General features: G+C 55.1%; 2 protein-coding genes across 4 annotated transcripts in view; one reads left to right on the forward strand and one right to left on the reverse strand.

Moving 5' to 3' along the window:
* The first annotated feature begins 2,696 nt into the window (after positions 1-2,696).
* Positions 2,697-6,865, forward strand: NKIRAS2 (NFKB inhibitor interacting Ras like 2). The gene is made up of 4 exons (XM_027626049.1): positions 2,697-2,828; positions 3,799-3,906; positions 4,333-4,574; positions 5,195-6,865. The coding sequence occupies exons 2-4, from the start codon at positions 3,813-3,815 to the stop codon at positions 5,432-5,434; spliced, it is 576 nt and encodes a 191-aa protein (XP_027481850.1). The 5' UTR covers positions 2,697-2,828; positions 3,799-3,812; the 3' UTR covers positions 5,435-6,865.
* A 138-nt stretch (positions 6,866-7,003) lies between these two features.
* The window catches only part of LOC113939632 (transmembrane protein C17orf113), a 28,902-nt gene continuing 13,299 nt past the window's right edge, over positions 7,004-22,606 (reverse strand). For 2 of the 3 annotated variants that reach the window (XM_027626047.2, XM_027626048.1), the window contains 2 exons: positions 20,200-20,934; positions 16,993-19,129 (listed from right to left, as the gene is read on the reverse strand). In XM_027626047.2, the coding sequence (XP_027481848.1) occupies positions 17,645-19,129; positions 20,200-20,742 (2,028 nt within the window). In that variant the 5' untranslated portion in view covers positions 20,743-20,934 and the 3' untranslated portion in view covers positions 16,993-17,644. Of the gene's footprint in view, positions 8,814-9,806; positions 19,130-20,199; positions 20,935-22,606 lie in introns of those variants that run through there. The other variant, XM_035724618.1, reaches the window with a different exon arrangement.

Raw genomic sequence — 22,606 nt, forward strand, 5'->3', positions numbered from 1 at the left:
TCCCTCGGGCCCGTCTACCAGCGAGAGGCTCCGCTTGGGGCCAGAGCGGCCTCCCGCCCCCGGAGGTCCACGGTGGTCTCCGCGCCGGGGCGGGGGCCCAGGGACGGTTCCTGTGCGTAGGGGGCGCCACTTTATCCGTGGGTCGGAAGTGGGGGGTACAAGAGGGTGACTCCTCTCTAGGCCTGAGTTCTCCTCAGTATTCTGAGAGCTTCGTTGCCATAGCAACTTCCAATCCTAGAGAGTCTCCAGTAAGGCTCAGGAGAGTCTGAATTGGGTTGAGGACTCGATGACCCAGGACTCCGGAGGGAAAGATCCCCCGCTACTACCTTCTCGACCTTGGAGTGTGTCCACAGCTTCCTCCCGGGAAAGGCAAGAAGACACACTTTGAGCCCAGTTCCTCCAGCTTTCATCGGCCCTTGGAAGCCCTGCCCAACCAAGCCAGGGGAACGCAGGGCGTCTTCACCCCGCGCCTTTCATCCCCTCTGGATCTCCAAGCAACAACTGGTTCATCACCCTAATGACGCTGACCCTTTTATGAGGCTGCTTTCATGTCAGCTGCCTGGGAGTGCCGTCTCAGCAATAAGCCTAGAGAGGGTGGCACGGCGCCCCAGACCCTGCCCTGGAGTTTATAAGGCAGCTCGCAGGGTGAGGTCCCTGCTCCATAGTGTCCCCAGTATTCTCACCCTTTATAGAAACACCCTGCTCAGCACGCTTGTCTTGCCTTATGCAGTCTGGACTGGGAACTCAGACAGGGCAAGGACACAGCCTAATCATCTTTGTAGTACCTCCCTCACCCAAAACAATAGTATTTGTGGGTATGAATTAAACTGGAGTTTTCTGAGGTTAAATTGGGGGAGTTTGAGGTTAAAATTTTAGAGTTAAGAGGAACTAAAATAAGGGGGCAAGTGAATTTAAAAGGGATGGACTCCTTTCCTCCATTTCTCCCTAGTATATGCTATTCTCAGTAGGCTTCTTGCAAGGTCCTGCCTATCACAGTGCTAAGGGAGCAGAAACCACACCCACCACTGGGTAGGGAAGGATGGGAGAGGCTCAGTGGGTGGGAAGAGAGAAGTCATTCATCCAGCCAATCATTCACTAGCCTCTCCAAAGTGCCTACTTTGTGCTAGGTTGGGAGGGAACAGACTCAGAGACCACTTACTCTGTCTGCCAGTGGTTCACAGTCTACCATCTACTACAGGTAGCCAACCTGTCTTTAGATCATCTTCTCACTGTGTTCTTTGCATCTAAGCCAAAACTCATTTACTCTCATAGCTTTAATTTTAGCTATAGATGACGCTGGACTCTGTTGGTATCTCCAACCTAGAATTCTCAGTTGTGAGTTCTAGATGTCTAAAGCCAACTATCTTCTGGATCTCTTGGGTGTTTCACAAAACCTGGAGACATAACATATTTAAGATGAACTTGTCATTCTCTCCCCACTTTTCAACAAAAGAAAAAACAAATGCAGTACTTGATTCTCTTTTCCTGAATTCCTTATCTTGTCAAATCGATTCACCATGCAACTGATCACCAAATTAGAAAGATAGGAGACATCATAAACTCCCTCTTTCTTACTCCTGACTCCCAACTTATCACCAAGTCTTGTTGATTCTCCTACCAAATGTCTTCTAAATCTGGGTGGCTCATTGGTTAAACGACTGCCTTCAGCTCAGGTCATGATCCTGGAGTCCCAGGATCGAGTCCCACATCGGGCTTCCCCCTCAGCAGGGAGTCTGCTTCTCCCTCTGACCCTCTTCCCTCTCGTGCTTTCTATCTCTCATTCTATCTCTCTCTCAAATAAATAAATAAAATCTTTTAAAAAAAATGTCTTCTAAATCTATCTCTCTCTGTTCCACCCCAATTCAGGCTCTCATCATTTTTATTTTTAAAACTTGGAATACTACCATTGTCTCCTAACTGGCCCCCAGTCTCATCTCTCTCCATTCTTTAACCTTCTACCAATGACTTTCTACACTTGATCTTAGCGAAAATGCTGAGAAGCAATTACCAATGACTTTCTTAAAAGCAAAAACTGATCATGTCACTTCATTGGCATAAAATCTATCAATGGCTTCCCACTGCTGTTAGGATACAGTTTGAACTCTGACCTACCACACAGTCTGATTATTTGCCTCCTTTCGACCATCAATATTGACCCCAAATACTTGTAGTTCCAGAAAAATGCCATGACTTTTGCCAGTTTCCTCCACCCTTTCCTTCCACACCCTTCAAATCTCAAAACAGACATAACCTCCTCCAGGAAGTTTTCCATGATCCCCACTGTCCCTGAAGTTAAATACCGTTTGCTGTGCTCCCAAAGCACCTCCATAATAGTTCTCACCGTGCGGTACTGTAATTGTTGGTTTAGATGTCTAGCTCTTCCGGACGGTAACGTTCTAATTCGTCCATTTTTTTCTCAGAATGTGGTTTTGTACCTGGCACAGAGTAGGTGCTCAGAAGACATCTGACGAATAAACGATTGAATAAAAGAAGTGTTACTGCTCTATGGTAGTCTTTAGAGAAAGAACATTCGGGCATCAGGAATACCAGCAGCACCCCGCGTCCCGGGCGCCTAGAACGGTGTGCTCTGGGGCACAGCCGGCCCAGGTCCCGTCATTCTCCCCGCCGGCCACTGGGGGCGCTGTGAGTCCGGCTTCCGCTGCCCGCCGCCGGAATTGGTCATGCCGGACGGAAGCTGGGGGGGCGGGGCCGGACGGAGCCCGGAACGACCCGGGAGGAAAAGCAGAGTCCTTGTGGCTGTGCTGCCCCTCCCCTGGTCCCGGCGCGCCTAGAGGGGCCCGGCCGGGGTGCTGCGAGGGCTCCGGGAGGTACGGAGCTGGGAGGCCACCGCGTCCGGGACGCCTTAGTGGCGGGTCTCTGCCTCCGATTCCCTCGGGGGGAGTCGGTGGCGAAAGCCCTCTGGCAGTCTCTCTTAGGGGTATCCCCTAGTTGCGGGGCCCGCAGGCGGGAGGAGGGGTCTGTATCAGGAGTTTACTCGAGAGGTCTCTGTTTGGGACACCTTTTGGGAGTACATCTGTATCTGCTCTCTGGGGCAGTCTTGGTCTGGGGTTTCTTCTGGGAAGCCTATGTTTGGGATGCCTTCGACGAGATCTCTGTCTGGGACCTCTTCAGCGAAGGGGTTTCTGTGTCTGAGCCTCCTCATCCTGCTTTGTCAGTTCAAGGGCAGCACAGGTTTTCTCCTTTCCAAAGCCTTTTCCCCTTAGATTCTTTCACTCTTTTCTTTCTTGCCTGATGTTCTTCATCTTAGCCATGGACTTGACTGGGAATTAGAGGGAATTAATTGTTGTCCAGGTAAATCATACAGGAAAGCAAAATACCCTCCTTGTTTGCTCACTCTCCTCATGAAGAGCGGCTTAAGACAGATCCACACAAAACAACCTCCCTGCTTATTTCTCCATGGAGTCATGGTTCAAGACTGGAAGCTGAGCCAGAGCTCCATTCAGCAGCAGGTCTTACACATCCTGGGCGCAGAAGGAAACCAGGGCAGTGTTTCCTCTAAAGCAGAGACTCTCTTTCCCCTTTATGGCAACATTTACTGAGAACCTGTCCTGAGCCAGTTACTGACCCTGTACTGGTTATAACAAAGATGAATAAAGTATAGCTCGCTGTCCAGTAACAGACATAGACACATCATTCCAATACACCCTGACCCTAGGAGGGGACGACAGTGCTGAATCCCTGAGGCTGTGTATTCTGTCCAGATCCTGGGCTCTCAGTTACGGGAGGTCTGCCCTCTGTTTTCATCCCACTTAACCCAGTGTGCTTCTGTTTTTCAAGGTTGAAGGCTAAGCATGGGGAAGAGCTGCAAGGTGGTCGTGTGTGGCCAAGCATCTGTGGGCAAAACGTCAATCCTGGAGCAGCTTCTGTATGGGAACCATGTAGTAGGTGAGTGTTGTTGGGGCGGGGGGCATGGTGGAAGAAGTTGAAGAATAAGTAAGATTTGATCACAACACGAAGAGGCTAAAAGCTGGTGGTGGTGGTTATTGCACCCCACAGAGTAAAACTGCATAATGACCCCAACCTTAGCATATTGAAATCTGGAGAGAGGAAACCCAATACATGAGCTAGGGAGGAAAAGCTCTCAAGTCACACTTTTGCTTAGCATGGAATTAGCATGAGATTAATGTCTGTTCCCCCCCCACACACACATGCAAGTCATCCGGTCCTGCCGGACTGTCCATCCCTGGCCCTCTCTCCTCGGCCCCGCATTCCTTTCTCTCTGGCTGGTAAGCCTTTTAGGATATACTCAGTCACTCACGTTTCCCACCTTCCTTCTCTCTACAAACAAGTTTTCTCTTCATCTTGTCTCAGGTTCTGAGATGATTGAGACCCAGGAAGACATCTATGTGGGCTCCATTGAGACCGACCGGGGGGTGCGGGAACAGGTGCGTTTCTATGACACCCGGGGGCTCCGAGATGGGGCTGAACTGCCCCGGCACTGCTTCTCCTGCACTGACGGCTATGTCCTGGTCTACAGCACGGACAGCCGGGAGTCCTTTCAGCGTGTGGAGCTGCTCAAGAAGGAGATCGACAAATCCAAGGACAAGAAGGAGGTGTGTGTATGCAGGGAACACCGGTGATGAGAGGGAGTGGGCCCTGGGCTGGTTTTGGGGAGCCTGGCATGGCTGTTTTTCATTCATATCTCAGGAGATGGGGTAGGAGCTAGAGGGGGGATGGAGGCCACTGGAGGCGGTCTTCCCCCTGGAGGTGGCCGTGTGTTGAGGCAGCTCAACCAGAGAGGCTTTTCTTTATAGTTTCAGGGGTTCCTGACCTAACTCCAGAAGCCCCCACTAATCTTTCTTGATGATGGTTCCTTGCTCTTAGCTGTGAAGGTGCTTCTGTTCCCAAATCCCCCTGTAAGCTGCAGGCATTTGGAGGGGTGCTCCCTTACCAGTTGTTTAGACAGACTGATAGCTAGTAACGAGCAGGCATAGGTGATACAGCGTTTATAAGGGAACTCCTGGAGGGAGGGCCAGATGGAGGCCAGAATTTAAACAGAGGAAGGAGAGAACAAAGCAACCATCTCCCTCTCCCCAGTTACTAATATAGGAAGAGGTGAAACGTTAGGCATTGAGACTTTCCCTTCTCTTAGGACTCCTGGGTAGGTGCCTGCCATCACACCCAGGCCTGAGGTCCACGGTACATCCTCAGGTCTCTACTCTGTCTTCTTCAGGTCACCATCGTGGTCCTGGGCAACAAGTGTGACCTGCAGGAGCAGCGGCGTGTCGACCCAGACGTGGCTCAGCACTGGGCCAAGTCCGAGAAGGTGAAGCTGTGGGAGGTATCTGTGGCCGACCGCCGCTCTCTCCTGGAGCCCTTCGTCTACCTGGCCAGCAAGATGACCCAGCCCCAGAGCAAGTCTGCTTTCCCCCTCAGCCGCAAGAACAAGGGCAGCGGCTCGTTAGACGGCTGAACAGCTGCCATTCCCTCTCCACCTACCCAGCCTCATTCCAGCTTCTGGGGCTCTGGAAGATGTGTCCAGTGGTGGGGTTAGGCAAGCTGTCCCTCCCAGGCCAGGCAGCTGGGCTGTCCCAGGCTCAGGTCACTTTCACTCCCTCCCAACTCTGGGAAGTGCAGATAATCGAGCCTAGTGCCCCCAAATCCTCCCTCCCCTCCAGCTCTCATCATCCCTGCCCTCCTGTGACCTGGGGCAGTTGTGGGTCAGTGTCCCCTCCCACCTGCCCTGGCTGGGAAGCAGAGCCACCATGCAGACGTTCCCGGTCCAGGCTCTGGTTTCTGTCACCGGGGTCCCCCCACCTGTGGGTTTCCTGCCAGTGACAGACACACACACACACACACTCACACCTATGGCACCAGCCTGGACTCTGGAGAAAGGCATCTGGGTATCGCGTACATGCATGGAGGTGTGTGCACGCGTTCATGAGTGTGCCTGCTGGTGTCCAGCTCTGACTGGCCTCTCCTTGGCTAGAAGAAGCCAGCCTCCTGGGAAGTGTAATTTTCCGCTTTCACTCTCCCCACCCCCCCAAGTTGTTTTGCTTCCTCTTCCTGCTCAGGGAGCACACAGCCCTCATTGGCTGAGATGGAATGGAATGAAGGCTGGGCTTCGCCCGCTGGCTTTGGGACCCTCCCTGCAAGGCCTTTCCCCTCTCTGGGTTTCAGTTTTCTCATCTGTAAGGTGATGGGAGTTGCTTAGATGATCTTCTGGATCCTCTCCAGCCCTCAGATTTTCTCACGCCTGTGGCTTCAGGCTGGCTGTTACTGTGCCCTGGCTTCTGCCTCTTCAAGGTGCTATGCCTCCAGGCCCTGGAGGCTGAGACACTGCTCCCCCCAACCACCAGGGGGCAGGCGTGCACTGTCCGCTCTAGTTGCCAGAGTGGCCACCCAGTGCCCACTCAGCGGACCTCACACCGGTGGGGCCTGGTCTTCACCCCTTCCTGTGGTTTTCAGCTAATAGCTGGACTTCTATTTATAAATTACTTGTGTTTCTCTGCCTGCTGCCATGGTGAAGGCTGGACAAGGTGCTCCTCTAGCCCCTCCTTACCTCAGATGCCTGAACAGAACAAGGCAAACCAGTAGCAGCTTCTCAGGAGCTGTCAGATCTGTCGGGACTCAGAAGGGTGGTTACACTTTCAACATGCTATAAAGTGAGCTTGTCACCCACAACTTCCCATGTCCACTTCATGCTTCTAATGTGCACACCCAGCATAGATGAGACGCTAGAGCCAGGTGACTTCTAGTACACACCCCTTCTCCCCAAGACGGGAGAGATGAGCAGGACGGGCCACCCAGGGCTGGGCGAGTTGAATTAGGGCATATACAGGCTCGGGCTTGAATTCATTTATTGATGCGTTGGACACAATAAAACCACAACTGTTATCAAAAAGTTTCCCTTCCCTCCCCCCTTCTTGTCCTCCCATTGGAAATAACTAAAAAAAGAAAAAATACAGGTGGATACTGGCAAAGTCCCATATTGTGGGATGAAGGAGCAGTGCTGGGGGTGGGATGGGGGTTGTGACATTGACTTTGACAACATGAAAATAGGTCTTGAGAGTATGTCATCCTGGATCTCAACACTCAGCTTCACAGTGAGGGGGGCTGGGTGCTGGATGGAAGGAGGGGAAGCTGGATTTAGTGTTAGGGACCAGCTTGGGGTGAGGAGCTGGAGGGGAAAGCTCTTTGTTTAGGAGCCCTGGCGTAGGGGGGGTTGGTGTTTGCTGGGTCCAGAGTCTGAGACTCAGTGCTTCCCCTACCCATATGGGGTTCACAAGGAATCAAAGGCTGAGGAGAGAGCTTGTGTGGGGTTGATCACCTCTGTTAAAACTGGGCCCAGCCAGAAAATCACCCTCACCTACCCCTCTCCTAGCCCCATCTTGTTAGAGCAAAGGAACCCCAAAAGCTTTCAGCCCCAGCCCCATCTTGCCTTTGCCCCCATGTAGCATTGCTCCCTTTCTCCTCCACAGTCTTCTTCCACTCCCCCAGGGTCACCCTGTCCAGATAGCCTTGAACCCTCTCCAGCTTGAGACCCCATCTGCCACCTCAGTGATTCTCTGGAGAATCCAGTAAATGGGGAGGGCCTCCCCTGCAGACTTGTTCCCAGCCCAAAGTTAAGATTCCTAGGGCCTCTGGCCATGGGGGTATAGGTCTTGAGTGGGGGAAATGAGAGCACCATGGGGCTGGGGCTAGGATTTTGCATAGATCTTTGGGATTTCTCAGTTTGCTCCCCATAAATCAGGCTGGGCAATGCAGGGGCACCCAGCAGTAGCCTGAGAAGGCTGGGGAAAGGAGGGTGGGGATGGAAGGTCCTTGGGCCCGGAGGGTAGTAGTGGAGTCCCTAGTCCAGACTGGGTAAAAGGCAGATGCCCTTGAAACTAGCCCAGCTCTTCCTCGATTGGGCAGGAAGCGCTCAGCTGTAAAAGGCAGTTTCCTGGGGATGGAGGAAACAGGCATCTTGGGAAGAGGAAGTGGGGACAGCAACTGCTGGGAAACGAGCCCTGGCCTCCCCAGGAAGCCTAGTAGGGGGCAAAGATGATGGGCCCTGTGGCAGGGCGGACAGCTCCTGCTGGGGTACGAAACAGAGCTGGGCCCAGGATGGGAGCTGGGAAGAGGGTGGTGGCTGCTGTGGGAGCAGGCCGGAGGGCCAGGGGCCCTGGCAGGGCACAGATGGCAGCGGCCGCAGCCGGGATCGGGCTGGGCAGAAAGCGGGCCGCCAGCGTCTTGGTGAGTTGCTTCTGCAAGGCCAGTTTCGACTGCAGAGAGGAGAGAGAGGAATGGACACAGTCTGACCCAGGAAAATCCCACCCCTCCCGGGGCTCCATCCTTGGGCTTTCTGCTGCAGGAAAAACGTGCCTTATAGGGTTCCAAACCTAAATCCTCCCTTCCCACCCCCAAACACTCATTCCAAAGGGCTTTCTCCACCACCTGTCTTCCTGCCCAGAGGAAGGAGGCTGTGGGGTGGGGGCAGAAATGGTCTCTAGGAGATGCACGCCCACCCTTTCTCTTGACCCACCTCCCCGGAAATTCCTCTGGGCAGATCCCAAGATGGCCAAAAACACCAGCCCAGCTCTCCCTCGGCCCAGGCAGCCTTGAAGGTGGGGGAAGGGAGGGTGGCTTCCTTCCTGCCCCACCTTCTACCCCCCTCCAGTCTCCCCAGCTTGCCCTTCTGGTCCACCCCCTGCCCACCTCCGGACCTGGGGCCCAGCCCTGTTGCTGAAGACAGATACCTTGAGGATACTCACAGCCAGCGCTGCATGCTTCTGCAGCTTGCTGTGCTGGCTGGAGGGCTTGGGGGGCTTCCCAGCCAGGCGGTCTTTGTGTCTCCTGCTGCTCAGGTGCTAACGGACAAACAGACAGACAGACTGGCAACGGGATGAAGCCCAAGGACCCCCACACAACCCTATCATCCTCAACTAACTAACCCTTTCTCCACCTGTGAGTTGCATGTTGGACACACGTTTGTGGGGTGTCACCCTGGGAAGGGGAGGTGAGACTTGGCCTTTGCCCTCCAGGGGCCCCCTGTCCTTCCAGCCTCGCTCCTCTTCCTTTACTGGCTCCCTCTGGGCACCCGACACCAGTTCCACCCCCTCAGCCCTGCTCCAGCCCCAGTCCCGGCCTCACTTCTCCCACCTGCTTGAGCTGGGTCTCTGAATTGACTTGGAGCTGACACAGAGCACAGTGAAAAGGAGGGCTGGGCCCCTGTCGGGCCCCCTGGCCCCCTGCCACTTTCTTGGCCTTGTGTCCAGCTCCCCGGGGAACTGGACGGCCCCGGCCCCTTCGGGGAGCACCTCGCTGACCTTCCACCATCCACCGGTGCTTGGCTCCTGAGAGAGGAGGGAAGACAACCCATCAGCACCGAAGAGGAGCAGCAAGGGCCATGGAGACCCCCACACCGAACTAGGTCAGTCTGGCTGCCCCATGAAGCCTCCAGCCACCTGAGAGTTCTCTTCCCCACCTCCGCAAGGTCCTCCCAGCTTCGGTCATTTTCTGCCAGCAACCCCCCACCCCCAGGCCTTCTCGCGGTGGAACTGCACGGCTTCCCTTTGCTCTCATCTCCTGCCTTCCTTCTGGGTCTGACCTATGGACAGACGGAGGAAGTGTTTCCGGCCTTCTCCCAGTGACCCTTCAGTCCTTGTTGCCCCAGACTTCTCTTCCCAATTCTCCCGCCTCAAGCACCAGCTGGAGGAGCCAGAATGCCCACCCAGTCACAGCTGAACACAAGACCTGTGTCACCAAGCCCTTGAGCCAAATGCCCAGAAACTCCAGCCTGCCTGCAGCTGGGGAGGGCCGGCTGCCTGTCCCTCTCCTCTCCTAGACTCCAGCGCACTGACCTGTGTTGTGAGCCTGTAGCTGGGAGGCAGAGTTCACTGTCACCTTGCACGTGGGGCAATAGAGGCGCCCCTTCTCACTCCTGCCCTCCACACTCACACCAGTTCCCACAGCAGCGGCTGCTGGCTCAGGCCCTGGTGCCTCCCTCCCAGGCTCTGGGGAGCAGGGTAGGCAGGAGGAAGAAGAAGAAGAGGAGGCAGCATCCAAGAGGTCTGAGTGGGTCGGCTCCCTGGGCGTGGGGTCCGGAGTCAGCAGTGGCTGGACTTGGGGTCCAGGAGGAAGGGCCTCAGGAACTGCTGGAGAGATGGAAGGCATCGGGTAAGAATCATCTTGAGACCATGATCTTAAGTAGTGATATATTGGGGGTGGCATGGCAGAGTGGAAGCATCCCTGACGTAGGGATGACCAGCACTGAAATCCAGACTCCACTCTCCCACCAACTCACTGGGCAGACCTGGGCTTCTTTGGGCCTCAGCTTCCCCATCTGAAAATATAAAGTTGGACAGAGGGGTCTCAGAAAGCCCTCACAGCCCTGATACTTCAGAGTTATTAGCTAACTGTAAAATAAGTGGAAGTGACCAATAAGATGCACTGGAATATTCATAGAGCACTACTCATAATAGCATAAAACTGAAACCTATCCGGGGCGCCTGGGTGGCTCAGTTGGCTGAGCATCTGCCTTCAGCTCAGGTCATGGTCTCAGGGTCCTGGAATCGAGCCCCGTGTCTAGTTCTGCACTTAGTGGGGAATCTGCTTCTCCCTGTCCCTCTGCCCCTCCCCCTTGCTCATGCTCTCTCTCTCTCTCTCTCTCTCTTAAATAAAATCTTTTAAAAAAAGATAAAACTGGTAACTATCCAAATGTCCATAACAGGAGAGTAGATTTAAAAAAAGAGTTGTATGGTCACGCAAGAGGGCTCTACACAGCTTCATGCAACAACACTGAAGAGGCCAGGCACAAAACCTCCATACTACAGGATTCACCAAAACCAGGGGCAACTGATTGATGGCAAGAAAAGTCAAGATCACTTGGGGGAGGGGTGTAGGTAGTTGAATAGTGTTGCCCCCAAATTCACGTCTGCCTGAAACCTCAGAATGTGATCTTATTTGGAACCAGGGTCTTTGCAGATGTAAGTAGTTAAAATGAGATCAGAGTGGACCAGGGTGGACCCTAATCCAATGACTGGTGTCATAAGAAGACCATGTGGAAATAAAATAGGATAAAAACAGAGAGGAAGACAAACCACAAGAGACTCTTAACTCTAGGAAACAGACAGGGTTGCTGGAGGGGAGAGGGGTGGGGCAATGGGGTAAATGGACGATGGGCATTAAGGAAGGCACCTGATGCAATGAGCACTGGGTGTCGTATGCAACTGATTCTACCCCAAAATTAATAATACATTATGTTAACTAATTTGAATTTAAACAAAACAAAACAAGAGCATGTGAAGACACAGAGACACGGGGAGAATGTGATGTGAAGACAGAGGCAGAGATTGGAGGGATGCATCTACAAGCCAAGGAATGCCAAAGACGGCCAGTAACCACCAGAAGCTAGATGAGAGGCGTGAGACAGATTCTCCATCTGAGCCCAATCCCATCGACACCTTGATTTCAAACTTCTCACCTCCAGAACGGTGAGAAAATAAATGTCTGTTGTTTTCAGCCACCCACTGTGTGGTCATTCACTGTGGTAGCCCTGGGAAGCTAATACGAGGCAGTGACTGGGGGAGGGGGCGGCTAGGAGGGCTTCTGAGTGCTGGTGCCATGTTTCTCGATCTCAATATATTCAGACTGGGAAAGTTCGTTGAGCTCAGCACTTGTGATGTGTGCCTTTTTCTGTATGTATGGGCTACCCCAACATAGGTAAAAATAATAAGCAGAAATCTCCCAACCCCTCACCAGAAACCAGATTTGGATTGGCGAGTGGGGAGGGGAGAGAGAAGAGTTCAGGACTGACCTTTGTTCTGCAGCTCTCCTGGGGATCCACTGGCTGAAGTCGGGGTTGGGGACACCAGCACCCCATCCTGGGCCAGGGTTTGTGGTCTCTGCTTGCTCTTGGCAGCTTCGACAGCCTTGAGTTTTCTGGCGTGTTTGTGGCCTTTGTAATGTGCTTCGGCTTGGTTCTGGGGAGGGGAGGGCTTGGGGTCACCATTTATTTGCTGAGTCTGCATGCCCCCTCCATGAGCTGGTGCTGGGCAGGGGGCAGGTCAGAGGGGGCAGGGCTCCAGCCAGACAAGAGGGGAATCCTTGTTTTGTTTTTGTTTTTTTTAAGATTTTATTTATTTATTTGACAGAGAGAGACACAGCGAGAGAGGGAACACAAGCAGGGGGGGGTTGGGAGAGGGAGAAGCAGGCTCCCTGCCGAGCAGAGAGCCCAATGCGATGCGGGGCTCAATCCCAGGACCCCGGGATCAAGACCCAAGCTGAAGTCAGACGCTTAAGGACTGAGCCACCCAGGCGCCCCAGAGGGGAATCCTTGTCATCACAGCATGTGTGTGGCCCTGAGGTTTATAGAATTCCTTCTTATACATACATGAGCCCCCAGGCAAGCAGCTTCTGGCTTCAAATTCTGTCTCAGCCACTTATAAGCTGTGCATCTCTGGGCAAGTCGCCTCACCTCTCTGAGCCTCAGTTTGCTGACTCGTAAACTTTGTGACAATACTGACCTCACAGGGTTGTGAGAATTAAAAAGAACATGAAGGACGCCTGGGTGGCTCAGTCGGTTAAGCAGCCACCTCTTGATTTTGCCTCAGGTCATGATCTCAGCGTCATGAGATGGAGACCCGCGTTGGGCTCTGTGCTCAGCCAGGAGGCTGCTTGAGATTCTTTCTCCCTCTGCTCCTCCCTCCACTCTCTCTCAAATAAATAAATAAAATCTTTTTAAAAAAATAAAAGGGGCACATGGCGCATGGGCGCATGGGCGCAAAGTCGTTAAGCATCTGCCTTCGGCTCAGGTCATGATCCCAGGGTCCTGGGATCGAGCCCCGCATCGGGCTCCCTGCTCGGCGGGAAGCCTGCTTCTCCCTCTCCCACTCCCCTGGCTTGTGTTCCCTCTCTCGCTGTGTCTCTCTCTGTCAAATAAATAAATAAATAAATAAATAAATAAATAAATAAATAAATAAATAAAAATAGAACACGAATGACAAGGGCCTAGTACATATAGCAGGTGCTCAACAAATGTTAGTTACCAAGTTCATAAAGGCACAAATGGAAAAAATAGAGCATTCTTCATACTTGGGGTATGTGCACCCAGAACATTCGTCCCTTTGTTCATTTTTTTCAGCAAATCGTTTTTGAGCATTTGCTCTTTGCCAGGCTCTGTGCCAGGGGCCCGGCATGGAGAAGACATGGTCCCTCCCTCAGAGTGACGTCTTTCTGTCCATCCCTTGCAAGACTCATATGACCTGAAAACCTGAAAAGAACCCCTGAATCTAGCCTGTTGGTGTCCTCCCTCCTTCAACCAGAGGTCCCTGCTTATTGCTCCCAAGTATAGGAAAGGCAGGCCCCTGCGGCCCCTCCCTAGACCCTTTCACCAGAGCAGATCTCCCCAAGCCCCAGAATTTTCCAGACAGAAGGTAAATATTCCCTGGGAGTCCAGAATGAGGCTTCTCCATTATCTAGGGGTAGGCTGTGGTAGAAATTACGTGGGCCTTGGGGTCAGCCAGGCCTGGGTTCAAATCCCAGCTCTGCTACTCACCAGCTGTGTGGCCTCAGGCAAATCACTTAACCTCTCTGAGGCTGTTTCCTCATGTGAAAAGTGGGGATAATAGCACCTCTATCCATCTCACAAAATATCATGAGAACTAATTAAGATGATGGGAATGAACATATTCAACACATTAACTCTCCGGTGCTTTAAGAACTCAGCTCCAGACCAGGAACCAATAGGGGCCCCTGGGACCCAGAGCAGGGAAGGGCAGTCTTTTCTCTTGCAGAAGGATCCAGAACACAGGAGAGAAGCAGAAGGGAGGGAAATGGAGGCCCCAGGGCCACTAGAGATGAGGCAGAGGAATTTGGAGAGAAGAGAAGGCGGGATGGGTAAAGGACCGGGAGCGCCTCTTCTGCACCCAAGGATGGAAAATACGGACCCCAGTCCCTTTGCCAGCCCTATTCCTCCAGGAAAGACCCCAGCAGCCAGTGTCCAACCCTCTCCCTGCCCAGCCCCCCCCCCAGCCTGTTTCCGCTACTCCCTCTCACCGCTGAGTTGAACCTCAGGTGACAGATGTTACAGGAAATGAAGAGCTTCTTCTTCAGAGGGGAGGGGACCCCAAACGTGTGGCTGATGACAGCTTTCTGGATCGGGTCCATCTGTGAAGGGGGTGGGAGGGCACAATAACGCTGGGGTCGGCTCTGGAAGGGGAGGCAGTACAAAATGCCAGAAACTACAGACTATTAAGGAGGGCAGGCATCGGGACATAGGAAGAACTTCCCCATCCCTGTGGGTAGGAGACACACGGGCACAATCTCTTCCCTGGCTGACTTCTGTTAGCCTGGGCTTCAGCTTGGAGGCAGGGGGGATGGCCAGGGTGACCTCCGTGATCGGGAGAAAAACAACCATGTCCCGGTGATCACCTTGGCCTCTCTTGCTGCCCCTCTGGTCTCTGCTTTGGGTTTTTTTTTTTTTTTTCCTTATTCACAAAAATCACAACTATTGGGACAGAGTTGGGGGCAGGGAGAAACAGGGACGGGACAAAGAGTCTCTCTGTTGGAAATCCTCTCCCATAACCCAGCCTTGTGCTGGGCCTGTGGGCTGGCGGGGAGAAGGCTTATCTTTTCAGCTCTGCCACTGTCACAGGGCCTGAGGGGGGAGTGAGGGCATGGCCAGGGCAGGTGGGGGGCCGGGAAGGGGCAGGTTGCAGCACGTGCAGGCCAGACGGTTCCCTGAGTCGTAGGATTATTTCTTTGGTATATTAATTTATGTGGGTTTTTTTTCCCCCTCTTCCTTATTTTAACTTTTTTTTTTTCCTTCTATCAAACCAAGCCTTTATGTTTCCTTTCCTCAGGGGCTGCTTGTTGGACCAAAAGCAGTTGTCTGGGCTTGCTTATCAAGAGGAACTTTCCAGACCTCCCTGAGAGAAGAGAACAGAGGCTTTGAGAGAAAAGCATGGTTTCAGAAACTCCCTAGGGAACAGAACGAGGGTCTAACCCTCACCTAACAGCACCTGGGGCTGGGGGCAGGCAGGGGACAGGAGCATGGCCTGCAGGGCCCCCAGAGAGGCGGGCAACAGAAGCTGTACCCACTCCCAAGGGACTGTGTGCATGGTGCGTCAGCAAGTGACAGAGAGGACCAAACAACAGGGAACCCTTCCCAAATGGCTCAGGCTCCTGTGGACCTCTGTGCGACGCTGGAGGTTAGAAAGGGAGGGACTCCTAAGGATGACTGAGACTGAATTTCCCACCATCTTGTCAGGATGGGCTGGGGCTCCTTGATGATTACATCTGATGCTTCAGAATTAAAGAAAGGGGGGGTACTTCTTATAGCGAAGTAAAATTCATGCTCCCTGCACCTGTCATTCACACACACGCACACGTGGAAATACAGAGACACAGAGCACAGAAGCCTACAGGCAGGTACGAATCACAGAGCCATGCAGAAAAATGCAGACCCACAGGAGTACAAATGGCACACTTCACAGACACACTCACAATCACCCAAACCCCCCCCACACACATTCAGAGGTGAGACACACACCAAACACGTACAGAGTCAACACAAAGAGAAAAAATCTCTCAGAGACACAGGCACATACATTAATTACATACAGTTAACAAGGCGCAAGAGTTGTTTACACACACATCCACAAGTATCAAAGACCCATAGAAACATAAACTAAAACAGAAGGGCACACCCCAGACATACAGATGTCCCTCTACGAAAACTCAAGTGTAACCTCCAGGCCACAGGCCCAGCAGTCATTACCGGGGGAAGGGGGTGACACCATCCTCATTCTTTGGTCTCGGGGAAACCTGGACCCAGGGGTCCCTGTTTTGGGAATGCCCAGTCACTCTTGGGGATGTTGCTCCTACTTATACCCAGCTTCCAAGAGCCAGCCCCTCCGTACCCACCTTCCCTGCCCACCCCCAAGCTCGGCCGCATGCCCCCACCCACCAGCCCAGCCCGTACCGTGCTGAAGTTGGGGGTGAGACTGAGCGGGGTGGCGCCATTGAAGTGGAAGGCGAGCAAGTGCTTGAAGTCCAGCGGGGGCTGCAGAGGCCTGGCAGGCAGGGGCAGGGAGGCCAGCAGGGGGCTGGGGGCACTGGAGGCCGGGCCTGCTGCAGGAGGAAGAAGGGCAGGGTCTGAAATGGGGAGCCACAAGGCTCACAGTGACCTCCACAGCCAGAAAAAGAGACTGATGGGCTTCTTGGATGTGGAGCCAGGGCAGAAACTGTCTCCCTCTTCACAAAGCAGCACTGGCTAAGCCCGGGGCACTCACAGCCCATTTCTGTGCCTCTCCTCTCCACAGTGGGGGGAGCAGAAGCAGGGAGACCACAGTTCTCAGTTCCCAGCCCCGAAGGATGCCCCTCCTATCCCCTCCAGAGGCAGCCCGAGGGCCCCAATGAACCCAGCTGGGAATCAGGCCAAGGGAGGAGCAGAGGAGTACACACACACACACACACACACACACACACACACACACACACACCCCACACCATGGAGACTGTGTGAACACACACACACACACACACACACACACACACACACACACACACACACACACACACACACACCCCACACCATGGAGACTGTGTGATGTACTGGGTTTCCATTTATTGCAAGTTAAACCCAAACCCAGGGGACCTGGGGAAAGGCCAGCCCCCTCCCCTCTCACTAACTGCCCCCCTCCTGATCCCCACATCGTTCACTGCAAGGGCTGACAGAGAAGACAGGGAAACCTGTTGGAATCTGAAGGGATGTTGTCCCCTAGCTCTGGTGAGGCCCCAACTCCTTCCAGAAGGCAAAAAGCCCTCTAACCCCTGGATCAGGCCTGAGGCTGGTCCTCAGAGTTGGCCGGTCCAGCCACGTGGTTTTAGGGTCTTTGGTCTTAAAGGTCTGAGGCAAGGGCAGGGGAAGGCTAGGAACTTTGGGGAGCAACCAGACTCTGAGGAAGAAAAGAATTAGAAATAAATCCAGTCCATCGGGACTTTTCTGGACTCTGTCATTGCAAAACCATAAGAAGTCCTTTCAGATTTTTTGTGTGTTAACAATATGCAAGATAGATTTATTTTACATTGATAGATGTATATGTCTATATACACAGCCATATGCAGAAGAGTCTCACGCAGTGGGCAGGGGAGGTAGGGCACCACTACCTCCCTTGAACTGGTAGCTTGTGCACAGAGAGGGTGTTGTGCTGTGTGTCAAAAACAAGGAAGTCATCTCCTCTCCAGTTCTATCTGAAGAGAAGAGATGCTGCCAGCGGGGGAGCTAACAGCCAAGAACCCACTCTCCTTTCCCTCAGTCCCTCAATTCCTGAGACCCAGTCTTCCTCTCTCCCTCCAAGACTCTTCAGTTTTTCTAGGGCCCAAATCTGGGCTTGGTCCAGACGGAAAAAGGTGAGCTACTCCTCACCAAACTCTGGCAAGGGCAGAAGCGATATTGAGGGTGCCCCCAAACCCAGCATGTCTGCCGGCTTGCCCAGGCCTCCCGTGACGCAGCCCTTCCTCCACAGCCCACCGGGCACGGTCAGTACTCAGCACGGAGCGGAGGAAGCCCGGAGCAGGTGGGTGGGAGGCCACGGTGAGGCGGTCAGCTTGGGTGTAGCTCAGTCAGATCCGCCTTGGCCCCCTAGACTAGCGCCCCCGGCCCCAGGCTGACTGGGCGGAGGGAAGGCGGCCTCCCTCACGGGAGCTGCGACCCCAGGAGCCCCTCCGCCCACCCACTCTCCAAGAACTCCACGGCCAGCGCAAAGTCAAACTCGTGCAGCGGAGGCCCATCCACGGCGATCTTCACCGCCGGGCCGCCCCGGCCCTCCCCGGCCCCGCTCTGCCCCCACCACCGCAGCTCCCGGCTGCGGCCCACCTTGTCCAGGAGGCCGGCGCCCGCGGGCAGCGCCAAGGCTAGAGCGGCAAGGGCGGCGAAGTCCGGGAAGAGCTCGTGCAGCTCAGAGCGAGCGCACGCCAGCTTGGCGCACAGGGCCCGCGGGCCCAGCCGCCCCAGGCTGCGCACCACGCGCTTGAAGAGCGCGAAGTCGCCCAGCGCCCGCTGGCGCACCACGGCGGGGGCGAAGGTGCGCAGCAGCACCCGCAGCGCTCCCTCGCCGTGCGCGCCCAGCTCCTCGGGTGCCTGCGGGTAACCGCGCGGGTCGAAGATCGCCGCGAAGGCGGCCACGGCGTCCAGCGAGGGCCCGGGATAGGAGTCCCACAGCCCCCTCCGCATGGAGTCCAGGAAGGCCCCCCGCAGCCGTTCCAAGCCCCGCACGGCAGCCTCGGAGTAGCCGACCAGCTCCACGCCACGGTAGGTGCAGCACCCACCGCCCAAGTCGGGGCCGGAGGAAGCCAAGTCCTGCAGGAAGCCCTGGAGGCGCGCCCCACCCGAGCTGCGCTGCGCTTGGAGGGAGGCCGCGGCCGCCATCACCAGGGGCTGCAGCGAGGCCAAGTCTGGCTCTTCTGGCTGCAGGACAAGGGCGAGCTTCTGCACGGTGGGCAGAGTGTCCAGCAGCAGGTAGGTGAAGGCCACGAAGGTGAACTGGCGCAGGGCGAGGGCAAGTGCCCTAGCTGTAGGGGAGGCTGGGGCAGAGGCCTCCAGTGTGGGCACCAGGCAAGGCCAAGCCTCAGCCACTGCTTCCACGATAGGCAGCAAGGACGCCCAGGGCACTGGCCGGGGTCCCGCCAAGTCAACAGCAGCAAGGTCCAGTGCCGCCCGGAGCTCGGGGACCGTGTGGGAACTGGGGCCACCATGGAGGCGGAATAGGGCATCCAGCACACTTTCATATTCACTTAGGTAGGCCGGGGGCTCAGGATCTGTCCGGCCGGGGAGGCAGTGTAGCTCGGTGAGCAGTGGGCAGGCAGCGCGGAGTTGTGGGCCCACGTGCCCGAGGCGGTCACTGGGGAGGCTCGAGCTGAGCCAGGCCAGCTTGGCTGCAGACACACCGAAGGCCTGCAGGATGTCCAGGAGTTGGCCAGCAGTGGCATCACCCTCCTGTAGCTCCACACTGCCCAGGAACGTGGTAGCCGGCTGGCCATCACAGGGGGACACCGAAGTGGCAAACAAGGCCAGACTGTGGGACTCAGGCCAGTCCCTGGTCTCGTCCAACACCAGCCCTACATACGGGGATGCCTTCAGGCGCTGGCAGGCCTCTGTGTGCAAGACACTGGCAATGGCCACCTGGGACAGCCAGGGAGAGAAAGGGAGGGACAGAGTTAGGCTTGTCCTGAGCAGGGGAGGTAGCAGTACCGAACACAGAAAGGGCACAGGCCTCGGGGGCAGACAGACAGACCAATCCCGGCTTGGCTGCTTACTGGCTGGGTGACCTTGGGCAAGTCATTTCACCTCTCTGAGCCTCAGTTGCTTCAGCTCTGAAATCAGGCTACTACTTGCCTCTCAGCTCCTTAAAAGGTTGTTGTCAATTAAAAACGTAACTTTCTGTGGCTGTGCTTATAAGTGTAAAACTGCTTGAGGAACCATAAAGATCCTGCAGCATTTTGTGTGTGTTTCTACAGCATGGCCCCGGTTCCTCTTCCTGGGAGTCTCTCTCCACTGTGCGCTCAGGAATTAAGTCATAGACATGTTTCCTCCCATTTACGTAGAGCCCCAACTGTGTGCTCTGTTTGTCCGTGTGTCAGCTGTCTGTAGGATGAGATCTAACTCCCCCACCCTCACGCAAGTCCCTAGGACTCATACACCTGGTACCTAGGACAGAACTGCAACTTGCATGCCCCGAGGGGCCACGTGGATGGTACTGGGCTTGATGTGGGCCAGGGATACACCAAAAGGAATGGAGAAGCCGTGGGTCTTCTTCATGCCCTGAGAGCACAGGGACCTAGCTTTTCAGAAGTCACAAACCCACATTTTCATATGTAATCTTTCTCTCTCTTTTTTTAACTTGGAAACTAAGTGAGGTTTTCCAAAAACACTGTGAAAATCAACAAAATACATCTGTGGGCCAGTCAAGCCCCCAGGCTACCCAGCTTGCAACCTCTGGCCTCTGCTGGGAGGGAAAGCCCCTCTGCCCCACCCCTGGGGACAGGGCGTGGTCTGGCCTCTTCGTGGCGGTGCCCCTAGCAGCTGGCCCAGGGCCTGGCACAGAGCATGGCTCAGTGAAAGATTCTGCTGGGTGAAGGTATGAATGAAGCTCTCTGGCTCCTGCCCGGGGGCCTGGAATGTTGGTGCTGTGCCCAGAGGGCTGGATGTCCTCCCTCCTCAAGCCCTCCCCCACACCTCTGGCCGCCACCCACCTGCATGTCCCTCACCCTCCTGGGGCTGTAGCAGTTGCCATGCTCTGTGCCCAGCAGGGCCTGGCACAGGTTGAACCTCTGCAGCTCGAGCAGGGCGGAGCAGCGGTCGTCGGGCACATCCTCCTTGGCCATGCAGTACACCGTGGTCAGCACGGCCACTTTGGCCGGGTCCACCTCCATCTTGACGCCCCTGGAGGTGGGGGGCGTCTCCAGATCTGGGTAGGCCCCTCCTCCCTCGGCGTGGCCCTCAAAAGTGGGCTGGCCCCGGTTGACGGCCAGCGCCTGGCGGTGGGCCCCCGAGGTCACGTGGCGCAGCAGGGCATGGCGCTGGAAGTTGTCGGTGCCCACGGTGAAGGCATTCTCCGCTTTGCCATGCTTGTTCCGCACCAGGGCCTGGCGACACTCGAGGCAAAACATCAACTTCCGCTCATAGTCGAAGTCCAGCCAGGGAAACTCCTCTTTCCAGTGCTCGTTGAAGTAACGCTTGCACTTCTTGTTGGAGTTGGAGGCCTCTCCTGCGGGTTTCTTCCCTGGGGGCACCATTCCTGCTCGAGGGGCAGGGCACCCCCAACCCCCACCCAAGTGCTCTGGCCCCCCAGCCTCCCCCTACACACCGCGGCACCTCCCTTGACAATGGAAGTTGGTGGGGAAGGCAGGAGGGGAGCACGCTGGGCTAATGGGGACCATCCATCTAACTTAGCTGGGAAAGTTTATTCCTGCTCCTCCGGTGGGAGACTGGAGATGAAAGAGACAAGGGAGAGGTGTTAGAGGGTCCACCGTGGGTTCATGCTGCCCACAGAGCACTCCCCAACTGACCGGGGCACAGCACCTAATGGGGAAGGGCTACTGGAATGGGTGGGGTCATGCCAAGGGCCACAGAATGTCATCCAAAGTGGGGGGAGGCCTGGGGGCCCCAGCCCACTCTGAGGGTCTCCCTCCATCCGGGGAGGCCTGATGGGCTTTGACTGTTGAAGCATGGCTGAACTCAGCTCTGGAAAGACTGGCGCCATCTGTGCAACTGAGTCCAGGTGACAGCAGTTCCCAGGGCTCATGAATAATCTGTAACTGAGCCAGGATCGGACCTTGACTCCTCATTCAAGGATGGCCAGTCTCTTCAGTCCACAATCATTTATTTCATGAGAATGAAGTTAGCACAAAGCTGAGCTCCCAGAGCCACGGGGCCAAAGAATGGCATTTGTTTTCACTGGGCCTCCCTTCCCTAAACCTATACGTGGGCACACTCACACGCACACACGCACCCTGATAGTGTGGTGCTGGGTAAAGAAGCCTAGAAGTGGGGGTGGGCCCCAGACTGAAGGGGCTAGCTGGCCACCTGTGCCTTGCTCACTCTTCTACCACCCCAGGCACGAGGCCAGGTGAGCCGTTCAGGACCAGAGGCCACGTCCTGACAACGGCCAAAACCAGCCACCTCTACCTCCTTACTGTCCCTCAGCCCTGTCCCCTAGATGCCCACTCGTCACGACAGCAGTAACTACCCTTTGTCAAGTGGGAACCGCATCAGGCCTTGTGCTAAGGACTTTGCAGGGGCTCCATGAGAAGACCAAGACTACTCCTGCAAGTACTCTCTGAGGGTGGTAACCTCCTCATTTTGGAGAGGAGGAAACCAAGGCTGGGGGACCTTAAGTGACTTGCTCAAGGTTCCACAAGCAGAAAGTGGCTGAGGCAGAGTTAGAACCTACGTCCAGGGGCGCCTGGGTGGCTCAGTCGGTTACGCGTCTGCCTTCGGCTCAGCTCATGATCTCAGGGTCCTGGGATCGAGCCCCGCATCCAGCTCCCTGCTCAGTGAGGAGCCTGCTTCTCCCTCTCCCTCTGCTCCCCACCCCTCACTCATGCTCAGTCTCTCTCTCTCTCTCTCAAATAAATAAATAAAATCTAAAAAAAAAAAAAAGGTCCTGTTAAGAAAATGAAAAGTCTTAAAAAAAAAAAATCTACATCCACTTGACCCCAAAGGCCAAGCTGAGACTCTGGCCTGCACTGTCTCACCTGGATTATATATCTGCCTCCACCTCTGCAGTCACACCCCCCAAATGTGTCCCTCCCTCAGCATCCAGAGAGCCAGCTCACACACAGCCCACTCCCTTGCTTCCACCTCTTCACCGCTGTCCTAAGTGGTTGCCTGAATCCACACACCTCACCATGAGCCATCGAGGTCCTCCTCAGCCTCCCAGTGCTCCTGGCTGCTCCAGAGGCTCACCATTCCCCACCCCACACCCAGCTGTTACTCTGCTCCTGCCTTCATCCTCTGTGCCTGGAATTTCCTATCCCTCCTCCCTGGCCAATTCCCATTCATTCCTGGAGAGCAGCTCTGCATCCCCTCCGCCACCCGGATCCCCCCAACTGGGGCTGGTGCCTGTCCTCTAGTCTCCCATAATTCTCTGGGTGTGGG

This window comes from Zalophus californianus, chromosome 16 (assembly GCF_009762305.2).
Source record: "Zalophus californianus isolate mZalCal1 chromosome 16, mZalCal1.pri.v2, whole genome shotgun sequence".
NCBI classification, from domain to species: Eukaryota; Metazoa; Chordata; class Mammalia; order Carnivora; family Otariidae; genus Zalophus; species Zalophus californianus.